This window comes from Lissotriton helveticus, chromosome 7, assembly GCF_964261635.1.
Source record: "Lissotriton helveticus chromosome 7, aLisHel1.1, whole genome shotgun sequence".
Classification (NCBI taxonomy): domain Eukaryota; kingdom Metazoa; phylum Chordata; class Amphibia; order Caudata; family Salamandridae; genus Lissotriton; species Lissotriton helveticus.
The window spans coordinates 1,950,213,615-1,950,235,058 of NC_136068.1; the positions used below are offsets into that span (position 1 = coordinate 1,950,213,615).

The 21,444-nt window shown below is 44.6% G+C and overlaps 1 protein-coding gene across 1 annotated transcript in view; it reads right to left on the bottom strand.

The window, feature by feature from the left end:
* Positions 1-17,282, bottom strand: part of LOC144770967 (uncharacterized) — a 274,522-nt gene extending 257,240 nt beyond the window's left edge. The window contains exons 1-2 of the mRNA XM_078655830.1: positions 17,174-17,282; positions 14,262-14,319 (exon numbers count right to left, since the gene is read on the bottom strand). Of these exons, the coding sequence (XP_078511956.1) occupies positions 14,262-14,319; positions 17,174-17,238 (123 nt within the window). The 5' untranslated portion in view covers positions 17,239-17,282. The remainder of the gene's footprint in view (positions 1-14,261; positions 14,320-17,173) is intronic.
* Positions 17,283-21,444: the final 4,162 nt, after the last annotated feature.

A 21,444-nucleotide genomic window follows, 5' to 3' on the forward strand; every position in this document is an offset into this window, starting at 1 on the left:
AGCACAAGTCCGCCAACAGGGGGCGGAGCTAATCTTGATCACTCCGTATTGGAAGGCGCAGTCATAGTTTCCGGTGACGTTAACCTTGACTTGTGCCCCGCTGGTGATGCAGGGTCAATTGAACCTAATGGCCTGGAGACTTTCCGGACAAGCAGGCAAGTGCCGGGTATTTCTCAGGACGCAATGAATTTTCTGTCACAATCTTGGGCTCCCGCTTCGCACATACGTTACGAATTGGGTTGGAGTAGATGAGTTTGTTGGTGTGGTGAACAACAGGTGGATCCCGTGGGATCCAGTACACATATGATTGTGAATTTTCTTTCAGAGGTGGCCAGCCAGGGAAGAACGTATAGAACGGTCAACAATTTTCGTTCTGCAATTTCCAGGGGACACACCCACGAGGGAGGGAAAGTGTGGGGGAGCACCCTTTGGTTTATAAACTATTGAGAGGCATTAGATTGATGAGACCACCAAAACAAAGATATTCCGCGATGTGGGAAGTAGATGTGGTACTTCGTTTTATCAGAAACTGGCCAGCGAATTAAGTACTTTCGCGCTAACAGTTATCAGCTAAACTTACTTTGTTGCTATGTCTTATTTCCTGCAGAAGAGTCTCGGATGTACGAGCCTTGAATTTGCCAGGTAAAGTATTTACTCCCACTGGAGTGTCTTTCACAATTTCTAAATGGACGAAGACAAATTCCAGATGTGCGAGTTATCCTGCTTTTCCACGTCACAGAAATTTCTGTGTAGTCCAATATTTGAAATGCTACGAGGATTGTACTCATGAATTTAGAAATGATGTGGCAGGCCAATTGTTGATTTCCTTACGGAAACCTTTCCACCCAGTCTCTTCTGCAACTTTGGCCAGATGGGTCAAATGGTTATTGAGTGAAGCTGATATTGACGTCTCCATATTTGGGGCTCCTTCTGTGAGAGAAGACATGGCTTCTAAGGCCTTTATAACTGGTTCTCATTAGGAGGACATTTTAACTACGGCAGATTGCTCTTCCGATTCAAAATTTAAGACATTTTATCATACCTCTTGTGGATGTAGCATCTAATGTATTTGCAAAACTTTAAACTAGCACAATCAGAAGTCTCAGTTTCCTGACATAGAATAAAGAAAATTCTAGCTAACGTGTCAAAAATGTTGAATTCTATTAAGACCATGGATGCGAGGATTATCCCACCCTGGAAATTGATATGTTGGACTATTGAATTATGGGTGATGTGTTGAATGTCAACTGTATATTTCTACAGGTTATTATGAAATATTTTAGATTCCCGCCCAATGTTGATGATGTTGAGGTAGACATGAAATATTATGGCTTTCAGTTTTTTTCAGGTACAGAGAGCAAGACGACCTGAAGGGTCATGAAGTACAATAAACCTGGTTTCGGAAAAGACGAGAAGATTCGGTTGGTGGACCTGGTGAAGGAGACCAGTTGGAAGACCAAAAGTTATGGAGACTGACGTTCATGGTTATGGACTGCTTGGCAAAGTAAGAGTATGGACTCCGGTGAAATAACGTTATATACCCAGTAGGGTGCATGTTGATTGGTGGAGAGAAGGCAAGCTATGCCTGATGGGTTATACGGCTCAAAGTTTTATTGGCTGCTGTTTGCTTCAGTAAAGAAAGAGAAGTATAATCCTCGCCTCCATGTCTTTAATAGAATTGAACATTCTTGACATGTTGGCTAGAAAAAATGTATTGAGGTGGCACGCTATGCACTACAATCTACTCTACTACCTAATTATTAATAAAGTAACTTGTGAATATCTGAACAGGGTCCCATCGCTTCCTAATTAGACACAATAAACTGCATTGGTTTCGGTTTAACAATTCCGAGGAGACGCATGTTACATCGTGTTGCAGTTTACTGATTTTAGGATATCGTTGCTAATGCCCTGATGAAGTCTGTGGCTGACCGCCAAACAGACGAAACACGTGTTGGCAATCTTGTGGCTTGGACAAATAAACACTATGAAGACTGAATATTAAAGATAAGTTGAATGTGGAATAAACAAGAAGAAATCACAGAAACCTATATTCTCATATGTGCTTCTACTTTATGCATGTTTTGCTCAGGTTAACAATTATTAAAGTGTATTATATGTGGACTTGTTTTTCATTTTACAACGTAGGGCAGTTGTTGTATGTTGACCTTGAGCACCCAAGCTTTTTGTAACTTTAACTTGCGAATACTTGTGCACTTTCCTGCGCATGCTTTCCCCTTCTGCCTTATCTTGTTATATCTCTGCATGGGTTTTAGGATTATCTCGTATAGACCTCAGGTGTGGAAGATTGAGTGAATCAACTCCCGGTCATACAACTCTGAGCAGAATCGAAGCCCTCTCTGCTATGAATGTTTCTAAAACATCCCTGGGAATCCTCAGTAGTAAGGCCTGCTTATCTGCTCCACATTTCTTTAGTGACAGGACTGCCCTACCTCTGTCTCCTGGCCACACACACTGGTGTCCACAAACCTCTACCCACCTCGCAACTGTTAAGTCATCTCGAACACCCAAGGAGAAACCACCAGAAGCAGCAGGCAGCATAGTGTGGAAAAGTAAATTTTGCCATGTTCTGTGTCCCTACGCCCCATCCATCATATGTTATGTGTGCATGATCAATATGCATATGTTATTCCCCATTTCTGATTGAAGACGCAATTACAGTTGTGTCCACCTCTAGTATGTTAGTTTCCAGTCCTCGTGAATACTACGAATATCAGGCCTATGTAAAGTAATGTTGCCACGTTTCTCAGTGTGCACGTTATTCAATTCCCCGTTTCCAGGCCTCAAAGGGCCCGGACCACAGTTTTCAGCTCCTGTCTCCTGAAAGCCTCGCTGAGGAGCGATACAGCCCCCACCTGTATCCTCGACCTTTCACTTACTTCCTGCCTTGCAGTGCCCGGTGCACCCCGGCTCTGCCTCTGAGTCTGCCAAAAGTATGTTATAGTTCCAGCTATCAGTTCAGTCCTCCTCCTCTGCATTCCTAAGCTACTGAACTGCATCAATAGTTTCCGTCATTGTCTAGCCTTCTCGTCTCCATGTTAGAGAAATACTGTATTTAATGGTCATTTAATATTCTTCATCATGCACTACATGTAGAATAATGCATGGTCCAGTCTTAGAATCAGGTTAGCTTTTCCCCTCATGACTTCTAGTTTATATCAACATGTTCCCTAAACATTAGATACCAGATAGGGTTTAGGTACATGTCGCTCCGACCCTCCAGACTTTAGTCTCTGCTCCTAGCACAGAGTTCGTAGCCCCCAGCTTCTCCTAGTAACACGTCATTGCCAGTTTTCGCGCACCATTAGGTTAGAGGTCCCGGCTCCTTAGGTAGCCCCCTCCTATGTGTCCGCCCATTCATGACATATTCTGTTACGTTTTGCATCACATGTCTAAGTAAACTCCCAGTTACACCTCTTATTACTGTTATCTCTCGCGACTGCTACGCGTCACGCCTTCTACCCCACCTACTGTTACGCCTACTGCAATGTAATGCTATGTGTTTGCGCTATGTATATAAATCAATGTTATGTTATTAAATGTTAGCGCGCTCATCCCAGACCCAGCCCCAGCAGCTGCTGGGATCCTTTTGTTCTGCTGGGATCCTTTTGTTCTGCTGGGATCCTTTTGTCCTGCTGGGCCTCTTTTCCCCTGCTGGGCCCCGGTTGTCCTGCTGGGCCCTGTCATTCTGTTCCTATGCAGGTTGTCCTGATCCTGTCCTTATGCTGTAATAAACCTGCAGAAACTCCTACTACCTCGAATCTTGACTCTTATTTATTGAGCTATCTGTTATGCTATAAGTCTAGTCAAAAATAGGGTATTATTTATTTATTTACCACATAATGGCGCCCGAATAGGGACTTGCCCTTTCCCCACGCGTCGGTGAAGCCACGCCGACCCCCTGACCCTCTGCAGTCGTGACGGAACCATACTGGCCAAGTGCAGATATTTCTGCTTCAAGTATCCCTCAGGCCCACGGAGGAGACGGAGGAGGCGGTCCAGCATCCGAACGAGACGGTGGAGGAACGCGGCGAGTCCCGACCAGAGCCCAAGCCGAGAGTCCAAGGTCCGAGGTATCCGGAGGTCCACCCGTAACTGAAGTCCGAAGTCCGAAGTTCGTCGTCGTAGTCCAGTCCCGTCCGAGGCCTTCCGTTCCGTGCTGCCCGGTGAGTACCATTGCTGGGGTAGTGTCTAGACAGGGTCAGTCTAAATTGACTCCTGGTCCGTGGGTTGGTGGTACCCAAGCCCACAAACGAAGTATTCACCTAGGTGGATACGGGTCTTGATGTGTTCCTTTATGGGACCGGTATGTTCCGTACTGTTATAGCAGTGCATCCAGTAATTCTAGTCTGTTCCGTTCTCGAGAATTCTGTTCTGTTTCTGTTTTCAGTATTTTCAGGTAGTATTCTGTTCGAACTGTTATTTATAATGTTGTTTAATGTATTTCCAATGTCGTGGTATGCCTGAATTGTTTTCCCAATTGTTATTGTTTTTCGTGTATTGTATTGTGTTCCGATTCAAGTTTAGAATGCCGCTCTTTTCCAAGTTACGTCAGTTAAAAACTAGAAAGGGTCTGCTGGAAGCAGCAGTTCCTGTTCCGCCTAGGGACAGTCCAGGTCACTTTATGTATCAGAAACATGGCATAAGCGCCATATTGTATCTAGATTTATGGGTAGAATATACCAAACAGTTAGAAGAAAAGTATAGATGGCCCGTATCGGGTACATGGGATGCCGAATGTATCATGCGAGTAGAAGAAGCATTATGGAAAAAGAAAGCCAGACAGTCACAGAAAGATGCCATCGAGTTATGGCGTAAGGAAGCTCATAAAAGAACGGAAAAGGAAGTCAGAAAGTCAGAGTTAAGTAGAGAATCCCAAGAACGAGCCCAAGAAAGAGAATTAATCGAGATAGGTGAACAAGTCAAAGCCGAACAGTCAGATAGACAGAGGCATGCCCTTATTAAGGGTATGTATCCTCTCCTTGCCGAAGGCTTGCTAAAAGCGACCCCAGAGGCACCCAGTAATTTCCCGCCGCCATTAGTTCCGACCAAGCTGCGTCACAAACCGACCGCAGCTGATATTTTTATTTCGTCCTATTTGGACGACACAGTTCCAGAATATGCAAATCCTGTTCGCGCTCCGCCCGTCCCTGTAAATCAGGCACTTCCTGTTCCTCCAGACACCGGAGTACCTGTTACGGTACCCCCGGGTCAGTCTGCTATACAAGTTCAGCCCACGTTACAATTACCGACCCTGCAAGCACGAAGAATGTCAGTCGACGATTCTAGTCTAGGGGCCGCAGGAGGAGGTCCTCCTCAAACCCCGCCGCCACACAGGCGTTTATCAGCACTCGAATTACATGCTCAAGCATCACAGCGTACTCCTAAAAGTAATAAGTCTGTTACAGAAATCAGACAAGCCCTTGCCGAATGTGTCTATGACACAGTCCCAGGCGAGTATAATATGGTTTTATATTCCGTACGCGTAAGAAGGGTGACCGAGTATCTAGTTACCTTGCCGAATATGAAAGAAGATCTAGACAGAATATATCGTTTCATCCGTACAGGGGATGATCCAGAAAGTATTGGCGAGATTATGTCTCAAAGGAAAGCCGAGATTCAGCTCATGATATTAAAGTTCCTGATCAATTGTCTAATAAGAGAACAAGATTACCCGTCTAAAGATCCCGCCGAAATGAGAATCCTGACAAGGTGGAGTGATAATATAGCCGAGGGTAAGCACAAGACCATTAGTGCCATGGAAAGTATGTACAAGAAAATTCGTAAAGAAATAATAAGGTTACACGAACAGCGTAAAGCAGCACAAGTAAGCGAGAAAGAAAGTATCTCTGATCCTGAAGAGGAAGACGAGAATCCCGCCAGAATAGCGTATGTAGGAAAATCCAGATTTCCAGATCGCCATTTACGCCTAGAACCCAAGTCTGTTTTTCATCATCCAACACCAGAACAAGGTTCTCTAGAACAAGTATTTCAAGCTACCGATCACATTCTGAAATCACGAGTCGGTTATAGTGAGTTAAGTACCATGCATGAACAAGAACTAGCCCGATCAGCAGTCCGATGGATTACTGATTCTACCACTTTTCCAGACGAAATAGTGGCACAAATGTTTCTGAAACTGCCCCCAGCCGAGCAACGACTGGTGGGTATGTATATGATCCAGCACCTCATTACTCTGTATGAGGGTCAACACTCTGATCCAGGCCCGTTACACGATATCCTGAACGAGTTACTCCAGTACAGATGGAGAGGTCTAGGTACCGATTTAATTATTGTCATTCTAGAACAGCGCCACAAGTATAGAACGTTCCTGAACCCGCATTTTGTTCATGTCTCACCCCCAGAAAGTAAACCATTCTACATAGACAGACAGAATCCGTTACGAGAAGTCCACCCAGTCCAAGGGGCGGGTGGCGTAATGCAACGAGTGTTTGTATACACTCCAATTTCAAAGATGGAACTTCTCGAAATGAAAAAATTAATTCCCTGTCATGACAAAGATCCAGCAGGGTTCCATAGAGAATTAAAAGACATGCTCCGTATGGGAGAATACACTTACCCAGATGTCATTAAAATGTTAAAGGTCCTGCTACCCGCAGGGGTGTATGAAAAGTTAAAGGAAAAAGAATGGGAGGTGGGAGAGAAAAAGATCGATTGGACAGCTCTAGAAGCTGAAGACAAGGCACGAGTACCAGGTACCGGTCTTGGAGATAAATGTAAAGAATTACCAGAATTATTGATTCAAGTTTTACCCAGATTATTGACAACTAGGAAAGAAGACTGGGATGCAATCTCAGCCTGTAAACAGAAACAAGATGAAGACATTAGTGATTTTTATTCTAGATTCGAGAAATGTTTCAGTATTAATAGTGGTCTCAAGACAAGTAGTGAGTCATACCCTCATCTTTTCGTTACCAAATTAGTCGAGAATTCAAGTCCACAAATTAAAAACCGAGTTTTGAAAGTCGAAAGCACCTGGCAAGCAAATACTCCGTCCCAGATGCTCCAGATGCTCCAGTACCACCAGAATAGAATTAGAGAAGAGCAAGAACACGAAAGAAAACGTATGAAAGACACGAAAATGAAAGTGCTAGTTGCACAATCTATTCCTCAAGACAGTCAGAAGAGGGGTCCGATTCAAGCCAGTCATCCTGCAGCTCCCGTTAAAGGGAACTGCAATTATTGTAAACAGCCAGGTCATTTTATAAACGAGTGTGCAGTTCTGAAACACAACATAGCTACTGGTAAGACTAAAGAAAGACCACGTCCGCCGAGACAAGAACAAGTTTCACAGACTCCTCAGTCACAGAATGCACCGCAGACAGTTACAGTACCGCAGCCTATTGCTGCAACACAGCATGTCACATCGCAGATGTACCAGTATGCACAGTCCGAGTATCCAGAGTACCAGTCATATTCATGAAATAGCCTAGAGAGGGAGGTAGGCTTGCCTCTCATCGAGATACCTGTAGACCAAGAAGGTCCCTATGTACACAGTCAAGTATTAGGGAAAGACAGAAAGTTTTTGATCGATACAGGGGCAAGTAGGACCACAATTAGTCACGCCGAAGTTCCAGGGGCTCCGCTCTCAGGCTCAAGAAATGTTTCCCTTGGATTTTCAGGAAAACCCATCGTTAATGAGATTTCAAAGCCAGTTACTCTAGAAGTAGGTCCATTGTCCCGTACTACTGATCTGTTACTTACTAAGTCATGTCCAGAAAATCTGTTAGGTATTAAGACACTGAAAGAGTTAGGTGCAGTTATTTGCTGTTCCCCAGAGGGAATACGTCTGTTCCTACGTGACTTTAAGGGTCACTATGTATTGCGAGATTTTGATTCAAGATTGTCTAATGTTCCGCAGCATTTATGGGCACAAGGTCCAACTGATGTAGGTTACATGCAAATCACACCCTATCGTGTGACTCTCAAACCAGGTGTAGTGTTACCACGAATCAGGCAGTACAGATTGCCGCCTGAGGCTGTAGCAGCCTTATCCAAAATTATTGACGAGCTCATGGCTCAAGGAGTAGTTGTAGAAACTGACTCCAATGTATGCAATTCTCCGATCATTCCAGTCATGAAACGTACTGATCCAAATGCACCCCCAGTATATCGATTAGTGATTGATTTACGAGAGCTTAACAAATGTATTATTCCTCAGTACCCAGTTGTTCCAGACATTTCTTCCCTGTTAACAGCCATTGATCCCGAAGCCATGTTTTTCACTGTTATTGACCTCAAGAATGCATTTTTTAGTGTTCCAATTCATCCAGACAGCCAGTTTCTTTTCGGATTTTGTTTAAATGGAAGGAGCTATATGTTTACACGCGCTCCTCACGGTTTCACAGAAAGCCCTAGTATTTACAGTCAAGCACTCAAGAGACAACTAGACAATATTCACATGCCAACTGACACTGCCCTGCTCCAGTATGTCGATGATCTACTGATCACAGCCCGTTCTGAACGTGCTTGCGAGCGAGCATCACTTACAGTTCTGTATTTTCTAGCCGAGATGGGGCACAAGGTGTCACCTTCAAAGCTTCAATTCTGTGTCCAGCAAGTGGTATACTTAGGACACTTGCTGTCCAAGAGGGGTAGGCAGTTGACACCCGACCGTATCCAGTTAATAGCGAGTCTTCCCCAGCCCAGAACCCAGAAGGAGGTACGTGCTTTTATCGGCCTTACTTCTTATTGTAGACAATGGATTCCCCAGTATGCATTTCTAGCCAAGCCACTGATACAGTTAACGACACAGGAGGCAGCCGTATCGACTGTCCTCCCTTGGACATCTGAACATACACTTAGTTTCAACGAGTTAAAGAAAGCCCTATGTCAGGCTCCAGTTCTAGCTACACCGAACTACAGTAAGCCTTTTACACTTTTCGTTACAGAACGCGAAGGTACAGCATTATCTGTTCTCACACAAGATCAAGCAGGTCAATACAAGCCCTGTGCTTATTTTTCGAGCACATTAGATCCAGTCGCCCAGGCGTTGCCTGCGTGCCTCAAGTCAGTTGCAGCCACAGCACTAGCTATCAGACAAAGTGATTCCATAGTTTTAGGACATTCCCTGACAGTACAAGTTCCACATTCAGTAGAAGTTCTTTTAAACCGAACACAAACTCAGCACTTGACAATTGCACGTTTAACAGGTTATGAATTGACACTGTTCCAGCCACACATAGAAATTAGACGCTGCAACGTCCTGAATCCTGCTACACTGTTACCATCAGTTAATTCAAATCCAGACACACATAATTGTGTGGAAGTAGTTAACATTACGACAAAGCCAAGACAAGACCTGACAGATATTCCGTTACTAGATCCTGACCTGACACTTTATGTGGACGGTTCATGTATGAGAACTAGTACAGGAGAACTAGTCGCCGCGTATGCAGTGACTACTGACACTGAAGTTATTGAAACACACCGTATTGATACTCTGTCCGCTCAAGCAGCAGAGCTAGTTGCTCTGACACAAGCCTGTATACACGCCAAGAACCTGAAGGTTAATGTTTACACAGATTCACGTTACGCATTCGGAGTTGTACACGACTTCGGAGTGCTCTGGCAGGAGAGAGGTTTTATGACTTCTCATGGAACCAAGATTCAGCATGGTCTCCTTATTCAAGCTCTGTTAGATGCCATACATTTACCGACATCTATTGCTATCATGAAATGCAAAGCACATACGAAAGTTACTGACATTATTTCCCAAGGTAATGATTTAGCAGACCGCACAGCCAAGCTTACAGCACAGACTCCAGACATCCCAGTTAATATGACACATACTCCAGATCTGACTACATGCATGACAGTTAAGGACCCTACACAAGATGTCATAGATATTCAGTCACATGCTACTCCCGATGAAATCAAGAAATGGTCTGTACAAGGAGGGGTCCAGACAGATCAAGGATGGTTAACGAAGGGTAGAGCCACATGGTTTCTCCCCGATTCTATGGTTCAAGTCATCATCAATACCGCACATAGTCCAGCACATTTAGGAGAAAAAGCTATGTTAGACAGTATCCAGAACATTTGGTTTAACAAGCATTTACGAGCTGCAGCCAAGCAGAAAGTCCGTACCTGTATGATATGTTGTCAGTTTAATCCAGGTAAAAGTGTCCCGGTGGAACAAGGTGGTTTCCAGCCCCCTGACCACCCTTTTGAGGTCCTCCAGATGGATTATATTCAAATGGAGCGATGTCGAGGTTTCAAGTATGTCCTTGTAGTTGTATGCGCTTTGTCCAGGTGGACAGAAGCATATCCAGTCCCAGATTACACAGCCGCGACCACTGCCAAGCAGTTGGTTCGTGAATTTTTCCCTAGATACGGACTCCCTAGAGTCGTATATTCTGATAACGGTCAGCCATTCTCATCCGAACTCATGAGACACGTTTCCCTGTTGTTAGGGTACCAGTGGAAGTTCCATTGTGTACGCCATCCAGAAGCAGCTGGACTAGTCGAAAGACATAATCAGACTCTGAAAATCCGTATAGCAAAAGTCTGTAAAGACAAGGGTGTAGACTGGTTAGTAGCTTTGCCAGTCGCTCTGTTTTACATGCGTATGGTCGCACATTCCAGATCAGGTCTGTCCCCGTATGAGGTCGTTTTCGGCCGCCCCCCTAACATGTGGGGTACTCCTAGACCCCGAAGTATTACCGATGTTTCATGTAATATGCTGACAGATTACCTAGCTTCCTTGATGTCTGCCCTCAACTCATGTCGTTCACAGGTTGCCGCCGCATTTCCAGACAATACCGAGGTGGCACCGCACGAGATCGTTCCAGGATCCTTGGTGATGATCAGAAATTTTGACAGATCAAGTCCGCTGGAACCACGTTGGAAGGAGCCACGTCAGGTCCTCTTGACCACCCGAACTGCCGTCAAGTTGGAAGGCAGGAAGGGGTGGGTCCACCTTTCTCATGTAAAACTTTTCAAAGGATCGGAACCAGACATTGCCAAGAACATTTCCCAGGATTCGAAGGATTGCCAGAACATTGTTTTAAAGGACTGTCCCGCACCAGACTTTATTACAACCCCTCCCTTGTTAGAGAAAACTCCGCAACAGGAGTATAAGTTAAAGCTCAGGTCTAATAAGTCAGCCAGTTTGATTGTATAAGTCCTCCCCTAGGTGAAACGGTTAGACTGTTTCTGACATGTATAAAATAGACCCCCATAGTGAGAGAGTCAGTCGAAGTTCACTTCAATGCATCGTTTTTCTAAGTTTCATATTATTTCTTAGCATAATGATTTCCTGCACCAGTTATGCTTTCTATCTGTGTTTTTCAGTTCCTCATGTAAATATGTCTGCTCATGCTACAGTAGAGCACACGTTCAGTGATCTGCCTCCTCACGAATATTCATACCGCCTCGCCATGCGTAATAACACATTCATCCGTATGTTACATTATTCACACCAGACCAGCAATGCCACTAATTGTTGGGTGTGTGGTCGACTCCCCCCTTTCCAGACACCGAAGGGAGTTCTGCCACTTTTTCCTTATCCATTCTCACACAATGGTTCGTGTGGAGCATGGTCCACGTTAACGTCATCCTCAACAGATATGTCTTTTCTTAATAGTACATGTTTCCCAGACAAGCAAGGTTTCCCCCATAGAACAGGTTTAGATCTAGAAAATGAAGTATATAATTTAGGAAATTATTCATCGAATTTTATGGTTCTGAATGTTCAGTCTGATACTACTCCAGACTCACCCGCTATTTCAGTACTACCAGTCAAAGGCGAATTATGTGTCCGTAGTTATGGTTCTGTACATATAGGTCATAGTGAATGTACTACTGTTATCAAGTATAGTGACAGTGGGAAATCTATTTTTATAGCTTCACGTCATTCTTATTTTGTTTGTGGTCAAACTGCATATGTCCGTCTGCCCCTCGATTGGGAGGGAACCTGTTACATTGCTTTCCTACTGCCACCTGTTTTTTTAGCCCCACCTGACTATCATAGGAATTCTTTCTTAGTACATACTAGACACAAGAGAAATCTCCCGATTGTAGATTATACTGAAACCGCCGCCGAGCAATTCATTGATATAGATAAAGGTGTTTTCCCTTATTTAGGTACAGTTGTAAATAGTAAGCTAATCCGTAGGTTAACAAGAACCCTTGAAGCAGTAGTAGATGAGACTGCCTCCGCTCTAGGTAACTTAACTGAAGAGCAATCCTTTATGAGAATTGTCGTTTTACAGAATCGTCTCGTCCTTGACGTCATACTGGCCGATAGGGGCGGGGCCTGTAGAATTCTCGGATCCAGTTGTTGCATTTTCATTCCAAATAACGCGCCGTCTGTTTATTCAGCTATAACCAGACTCCATGAAATTGCCCATCTGTTACATCAAGATCCAGGCACCTGGACATGGTCCGGTTGGTTCTGGAATATAATTTCCGCATGGGGATGGAAAGTCCTGTCCTTCCTAGGTATTGCAGTAGCGATTATATTCAGCTGCTGCCTCTGTATACAATGTGGCCCTGCGATTTGCAGCATGTGTGCTACCTCTTGTATTCCCCGTCCCAAGCCCTGTTCTAAATCCCGTTCCAAGACAATTCGAGACGAGCAAATGGTACTGTATGAAATGATAGACGGTATCATGAATATTGATGTTTCCTGATGGAAACGTAGTGACAAGGAGGGAATGTGGAAAAGTAAATTTTGCCATGTTCTGTGTCCCTACGCCCCATCCATCATATGTTATGTGTGCATGATCAATATGCATATGTTATTCCCCATTTCTGATTGAAGACGCAATTACAGTTGTGTCCACCTCTAGTATGTTAGTTTCCAGTCCTCGTGAATACTACGAATATCAGGCCTATGTAAAGTAATGTTGCCACGTTTCTCAGTGTGCACGTTATTCAATTCCCCGTTTCCAGGCCTCAAAGGGCCCGGACCACAGTTTTCAGCTCCTGTCTCCTGAAAGCCTCGCTGAGGAGCGATACAGCCCCCACCTGTATCCTCGACCTTTCACTTACTTCCTGCCTTGCAGTGCCCGGTGCACCCCGGCTCTGCCTCTGAGTCTGCCAAAAGTATGTTATAGTTCCAGCTATCAGTTCAGTCCTCCTCCTCTGCATTCCTAAGCTACTGAACTGCATCAATAGTTTCCGTCATTGTCTAGCCTTCTCGTCTCCATGTTAGAGAAATACTGTATTTAATGGTCATTTAATATTCTTCATCACGCACTACATGTAGAATAATGCATGGTCCAGTCTTAGAATCAGGTTAGCTTTTCCCCTCATGACTTCTAGTTTATATCAACATGTTCCCTAAACATTAGATACCAGATAGGGTTTAGGTACATGTCGCTCCGACCCTCCAGACTTTAGTCTCTGCTCCTAGCACAGAGTTCGTAGCCCCCAGCTTCTCCTAGTAACACGTCATTGCCAGTTTTCGCGCACCATTAGGTTAGAGGTCCCGGCTCCTTAGGTAGCCCCCTCCTATGTGTCCGCCCATTCATGACATATTCTGTTACGTTTTGCATCACATGTCTAAGTAAACTCCCAGTTACACCTCTTATTACTGTTATCTCTCGCGACTGCTACGCGTCACGCCTTCTACCCCACCTACTGTTACGCCTACTGCAATGTAATGCTATGTGTTTGCGCTATGTATATAAATCAATGTTATGTTATTAAATGTTAGCGCGCTCATCCCAGACCCAGCCCCAGCAGCTGCTGGGATCCTTTTGTTCTGCTGGGATCCTTTTGTTCTGCTGGGATCCTTTTGTCCTGCTGGGCCTCTTTTCCCCTGCTGGGCCCCGGTTGTCCTGCTGGGCCCTGTCATTCTGTTCCTATGCAGGTTGTCCTGATCCTGTCCTTATGCTGTAATAAACCTGCAGAAACTCCTACTACCTCGAATCTTGACTCTTATTTATTGAGCTATCTGTTATGCTATAAGTCTAGTCAAAAATAGGGTATTATTTATTTATTTACCACAATAGGAGTGCTGTCTTTCAAAAGCTATTTAAAGCCAGTTTGGGGAGGAGATGAGAACATCTTAAGGAACCAGAACAAATTAAGTTGAACTGAATGAGTGGAGTTCAAGGAATGTAAGGATAAGGAGAACAAAACATGATTTACTGAAAAACAGCAGGACTATGCTTTGAAAATTGGAAAGATGGCAACACTGCCACCATGCTTCAAAATCACACTCCTGACATAAATAAATATAGAAAAAGCACATTAATTACATTACTTACATTATGGGAGTCCTGGTTAGGCATATTGTTGCTACTTTTCATCATAAAATCTTTGGATCTAGAATACAGAAATAGACCTGTGTCAAGGAAGTAGAAGAATATCAAACAAATACAGATTTCATTCCTGTAACACTGAAAACAAGGTTTATGGCACAGTCTCTCTGCTAGGAGGAAAAGAGAGGCCCCTTTAGACCAAAGGATTAGGGCAGTGTACAGTAAATAAAAGACAACATCCTTTGGACAAGGCTATCTTATCCAGACCTCAATCAATCCATACATTACATTCAAGTCTAATTCCTCACTATTCACACTCACTCGTCCATGCGAAGGAAGATTAAGCCACATTTAGTCAGCAGATACAAAATGCAAAAGAGCTTGTAAAAATCTACAAATTGATCTATTAATAATACAGAACATACATAAAATAGGACAAAAAATTGATTGACATGATCTGTTACAATGTTCTTTAACAGCAATCCTTTACACAATACACTAACATAAAATAACAAATCAAGACTATTTGAGGATTCCTTGCATTCCTTGGGAGTTGTATCTTTGTTCCTCCTGTGGTTGTTCACAAGGTTTCTGCCTTCACATTTTCCCTTTTAAAATTACGGTTTTGAAAGGTGCGGGCTCCCGTGTGGGATCAATCACCGGCAATAGGTGGTGGCTTTCTTCACCAATAATAGGTTTTTAATCGGTCATTTGGAAGTTTTTAAATATAAGAGAGTCAAGTGTTTGGTCTTGAGAAAGATGGAGATCTAATGTATCCATTGAAACGTGTCGACGCCCAGTTAATTACACAATCCGTGAACACGGGCAGTGGGTAACGAGTGTAAAGTACATAATTCCAGGTTCCACGCTCTAGACATTGTTATATCACGGATGTGTAAACCTCAAATGACATATTGTGGTTGTCTGTGTCAGTTACTCTCGTTCTTTTATAGTCTTAATTTTTATTATTTTATGTTAGTGTATTGTGTAAAGGATTGCTGTTAATGAACATTGTATGAGATCATGACAATCAATTTTTTGTCCTATTTTATATATGTTCTGTATTATTAATAAATCAATTTGTAGATTTTTACTAGCTCTTTTGCATTTTGTATCTGCTGACTATATGTGACTTAATCTTCCTACGCATGGACGAGTGAGTGTGAATAGTGAGGAATTAGACTTGAATGCAATGTATGGATTAACTGAGGTCTGGATAAGATAGCCTTGTCCAAAGGATATTGGGGCATATGTATCAAGCCCTTTTCCCGTTCGCAAACGGGCCAATTCAGCAAATCGGCCAGTTTGCAAATGGGAAAAGGCCTTTTGGGATGTATCATCCCAAAAGGCCATCGTAAATTAGAGAATTGCAAAATTTGCGATTCTCTATTTTGCAATTGCATTTAAGGATTCACAAATTGCGATTCCTTAAATGCAATGTATGAAGCACAGAAAAAGTGCAATTTGGCCTAAAGAAATCACAAATTACCAACTTCAAGTTGGTGGTAATTTGTGATTTCTCTGAAAAAAAGCACTTTTTAGCATTTTTCAAAGTGCCATGTGGCGCGCGGCATGTATGTGTGCCGCATGTACATTTCAAGGGTGGAACAGGGTGTCCTTTTGACACCCTGGCACAGTTGAAATTGCAAGCTCAATTTGAGATTCTCTAATTGTGAATCGCAAATTGAGACTGTCTTCCCATTAATTCCTATTGGCCTCTATAGGAATGAATGGGGAGGTAGTCTTTAATTGCGATTCCAGATTAAGGAATATTAAGGAATCGCAATTATGATTGCGAGTCCTACATACATAGTATTTTGCGATTCCTTAATAGCAATTCCCTCAAAATTGCTATTAAGAAATCGCTAAAGGGCTCTTCATACATATGTTACAAAGGGTTATATGTATCAAAAAGTCATTTTGCGATTATCAAAATAGCGATTTTTTGCGAATCGCTATTTATATGTAGGATTTGCAATAAATTTTGCGAATCCAACATATTCCTTAATTGCAAATCTCAAATTGTGATTCACAATTAAGGCACAAATTAGGCCCATTCATTCCGGGAAAGACATTCTCAATTTGTGATTAGCAATTAGCGAATCGCAAATTGAGAATACAATTGCAAGGGTGTCAAAAGGACACCCAGTTCCATCCCTGAAATAAGCATGGGTGCACATGTGACGCACATACATGCCCTTTGTGCTTCACACTGCACTTTGAAAAATGCAAAAAAGTGCATTTTTCAAAGAAATCGCAAATTACCACCAACTTGAAGTTGGTGGTAATTTACGATTCCTTAAGGTCAAATTGCACTTTTTTGGTGCTTCTTACATTGCATTTAAGGAATCGCAAAATTTGCAATTCCTTATTTTGCACACAGATTTGCTTCATACATCCCATTTAGCAAAAATGTGATCGCAAACGCCGACATTCAGGTGGCGTTTGCAAAAGCATTTGTGCTCGATACATATGGCCCTAAGTCTTGTATTTACGGCCCTGTCCCCCCTGCACCGCCAGGGGTGGGGGCCACAGTCCCATCAGTGGCTCCTGCAGGGTGAGGCCCCAGAGCTCCCTGGCAGGACTCCCCTCGGGGCCCCTGAGGGGGAGGGGGGGTCAGGGACCTCAAGGCCTCCCTCTGGGGGGCGTGGGGCCCACAGCCCCCTCAGAGGTGCCCCCCCCAGCACCGCCAGGGGTGGGGGCCACAGTCCCATCAGTGGCTCCTGCAGGGTCAGGCCCCGGAGCTCCCTGGAGAGGACACCCCTCGGGGCCCCTGAGGAGGGGGGCCCCCCCCCCCGCTCTCTCACAGGTGCCTGGCAGGGGAGGCGCAGGCCCCGGCTGGTGCCACAGGGAGGGGGGGGCGCCCCTGCCGTCACCCTCCCCCTGGTATCCGGGACCCCCGCCGCCGGGCTCCGTACCTGCGGGCCTCGGGCCGGGCGTAGGTGTAGAGCCCGCAGGAGAGCCCTCGCAGGGACAGCGCCATCCAGGGTCCACAAGAGCTGGGACAGCGAGGAGAGGCCTGCCAGCGACTGCGCATGCGCAGCGAGGAGCCGGGGGGAGAGAGTATCAGCGACTGCGCATGCGCAGCGAGGAGTCGAGAGGACGCCCCGCGACCGCGCATGCGCAGCGAGGAGAGACGCGGCCGCACCGCTCCCCTCCGCTGTACGACGCATGCGCCTTGAAGAGACACGGCTCTCTGGCCCGGCGTTCGCGGGGTCACGGCCTCTGCCCTCCGCTAGAATCCAATCGGACCTCATCCTCTGCTCATGCGCAGTACCTTTCTAAAACCGCTGGCTTCTCTCCTGCCGCCAGTTACACGTTTTACGTCTGCGCGTGCGCGCTACGTTCCATCTGACATGAGGCGGATGTACTCAGAGGCTGTCTTGTTCCTGCGCATGCGCAGTAGCTCTCTGATGGGCCTCGGTGCTTTCCTGAGGCCTCCAATGGATCCCAGGCGGTCCCCCCCCCCCGCCGGATCCCCGAGGGATCCAGTGTCGCTGCCCGGAGACGCGCGTCCCGCAGGAGGCGGTGAGTCCGGCGGAGGGGGGCCTTGGAAGACAGTCCCACTGCGCACACATTTGATTTATTTAATTACATTTTTATTGGATTTATTTTCTGTGTTTTTATGTATCGCGGACTTTACCCGAAGGCGTCGGAGGCTTCACAACAGGAGCAGAAGTGAGACACGAGACCGTGACAAGTGATCACATTACAGAAGCAAACGCTGAGTTACACGAGGCAAAAGTGGCAAATGTGAGCAAAGAAAATACAAGAGGAGCGAAGGGTGCATCACAGGAGGAGAGAGCGACAAGTGTGCAGGGTACAAGAGAAACAAAGTACAAGTCGAGGTAAAACACTGCAGTGCATGGAGGACCCTCAAACACAAGAACAAACGTGACGGAGGCAATGGGGGCACTTGTGCAAGTATCGAAGGCAAACACCACGTGAGAGGAGCAAACGGTGCGTTACAAGGGCCATCCCTTCATTGGACCCTCAAGTAAGAAACCACCTCAACCATTGCTGCTAGATTGCATAACCATCAAACCCGCCCTCTCGCAGCACAAACGCACAGAGGTTGAACTTTGATTCAAGCCAATGCCACAGATGTGTCTTTAGCAATCCTGGACATCAGAGAATTCCAAAGGCCTGCTTCTTCTCAGAAAGTATACTTTTTTATTGCCCTTCTCTTAACTGAAACATGATCCACAAAAATGCCTGACAGGCTGTCAGACAAATAATCCAATGAATGGAGGTCTGGTCACTGCATGTGAATTTAAACTCCAAGTGAAAGCAGAGCGGAATGGCTCTTAGTGCATGAAAAAGTGTCACTTATTAGAATAAGGTGTTGTTTTGTAGTTGTATTTATATAGTATATATGGAACTCGTTGCCTCTTTCCCTTAGACAAGAATGAGAGCTTCTTAGCTTTAGATGCCAACTTAAGACCTGGCTGTTCCATCAGTAATAAAGTTGCGCAAGATTGTGAGCGCAAACTGTCTCTCTTTTTAGGGGGGACCTCTTAGCGCCGAGACGCTCCTTGCAGTAGCCGTGCGCTTTACAAATTCCCCATAACATCACATAACATAGTGCTTCATAGCTGATGAGGTGCAGGAGCGCATTTGTGAGCACATGGCATACCATTTCTTCAGTGTTTGTTTGGGGGTGTGTGTTTTCACAGACCGTATATCAATAGTATTTTCACAGGGTGTGAGAACATGAGATGTGCTTCTATCGTGTTTTTTTCACTCCATCTTAACTTGAAGTGAAGCTAATCGGCTGAGAGACGGGATGTAAAGGCTTTGAAATCGCTACTGTGTGGAAGGAGAAAATGCGTGATTGCAGCTTGGCCTGCGTGGGTAGGAATGCAGACTAAAGCGCAATAGTAAACCGCGCTCAGGGTATTTTGGACTGCATTACAAGGCCTTGGCACCCCAAGAGACGAGCGAACATCGGCCTGTTCCCAGCTGCTGAACTGACAAGGCGGGGCAAGGGTGGAAAAGCTGTTATGTTATTTTTGATTAGTTTCCTGGATCTCCCAAACAAAACGAGACCAGCTGAAGCAGTGACCGTTGTGCCTGCATGAAGAAAAATTAATTTAAAAAAAGAGTGCTCACAAACTTAAGAACATGTTCCCTGAAACAACTGTAGTAAAAGGGCCAGTCGCCATGAGCGATTACAATTGAAGACAAGGCGGTGCTAAGGAGGGACAAACAATCCTACTAAGAAGACAGCATTTACGAAGAACAATGATACAAGCAAATAACAAATCTGGGCGGGGGAGTAGGCGGGGCTTCTCTTTCATACTCCACTACAACAAGTAAATGCACCCTCCTCACGCAAGCGCCTTGAGACCCTCTGGGTGAGTAGTGCACTATATAAATGTCTGAACTTGAACTTGAACACGTCTTGCAGTGCATGCACGCGGACTCGGGCTCAACCTAAAAACTGTTCACTATGTGGAGTGTCTCTACGTGACAATACATAGGAGACATAGATGCAGTAAATCAATACATAGCTTTAAGTATATTTTGGAAGTTCAACCAAACATCAGATTAACAGCTCTCAAAATATACACATGTACATCGTGAATATACATTTTAAAAGTTTGGTATATATACTTTATTGAATGACTGATTACACCGCCCCCTGATGGATTTTCTATGTGTGCAGCGATTGCTTTGGTGAAGAGTATTTTAATCAATGCTTACTTTCCACTTCCTTATAAGCACTCAGTTATTAAATATATGCGCTGGACATTTTCTCATGCATTTTTTCATGCCCTTACATTTTAAGTTGCTGTCTCCTCAAGAGTATTTTCCGACCTAAACGGATTTTAACACTATGAGCTTACTTACTGCCTATGAAAATTGTCTGGGAATTCATTTGCTCAAAATCTCATCTGGCATCCATGTTCTCCTCTTTCCTCATTGCTATGCCCCTTAACTGCCTCCAAGTGAACTTATGCTTCATTGACTGACTGATTATACCGCTTCCTACTGGATTTTCTATGTGTGCAGCGATTGCTTTGATGAAGAATATTTTAGTCAATGCTTTCTTACTTGTGTCATGTATTCCACCTTTTAGATCATTTGGGACTTACTGCTAGGTCCATATGTTCGTATCCATAGTTTGACGGACAGTCTCTAAGCCTGTGCCCATTACATTGTTCACAGCTCTAACTTCCTGTTTACGTCCAATTTGAAGTCATTCTATGGGTAAACTGCCCACACCAAAGTTTGTTTTTGTGCCTTCTACTAACGTTCAAGCGACATCCTCCTCAGCCTCGCGTTCTCCTACTGCTGTAATTCAAGTGGCTGGAGTAACGCCTCACCGCTCTTCTTCAGCACAGTCTGTGTCTAACAAATCCTCTCCTCCTACTACCTCGACTAAGCGCTTGAAGCATGATCAACCTTCTCCTGAAAAGTCCTCCTCTCCTATCTCTATGGAGTTAATTTGAGAGGAAATACGTGTGCTGCGTCCATGTATAGAGGAGACTAACAGTGATATGCAACTTTTGAAGGAAAAATGGTCGACGAAGGATAGTAGAATCACCTCTGTGGAACAACAGGTTTTGGAGATACAAACTAATTCTCAACACATCTCTTCTTTGGAAAAGTCAGTCCTGACTCTCCAGCAACACACTGAGTATTTGGAAAACAGAAATAGACGGAATAATCTTCGTATTTACGGTTTACCAGAATCCTTGGAGGGTGACGATCCCGTGACTTTTTCCACTTCTTTCCTTCCGAAACTCCTGGATATGCCACCGCTACTTCTCTTAGTATCCAAGGAGCCCACAGACTTGGACCTCGTTCACCCGCTTCAACAAAACCACGTGGAGGCATCATTCTATTCAGGAAATTTACAGATCTTCTCTCAGTCCTCTCTGCAGCAAGATCCAAGCGTCAAGTCTCCTGGCTCGGTCAGAGAGTGTTTCTATCTCAAGATGTCTCCAATGCAACCGCGACAAGAAGAAAGGAATTTCTGAGTCTTCGACCTCCGTTGCGATCTCTGGGTGCCAGATACGGCTTGTTCCATCCATGTACCTTCAAGGTCACTCATCAAAATCGAACATGGACTTTTCTAGATCCTGGAGAACTTAAGAATTCCATTCTTATTCAATCTAATGGTGGAATGGACACCTCCACCTCTCCTAATGGTTGAATAAGTTGTCATTGATCTTTGTTTGTT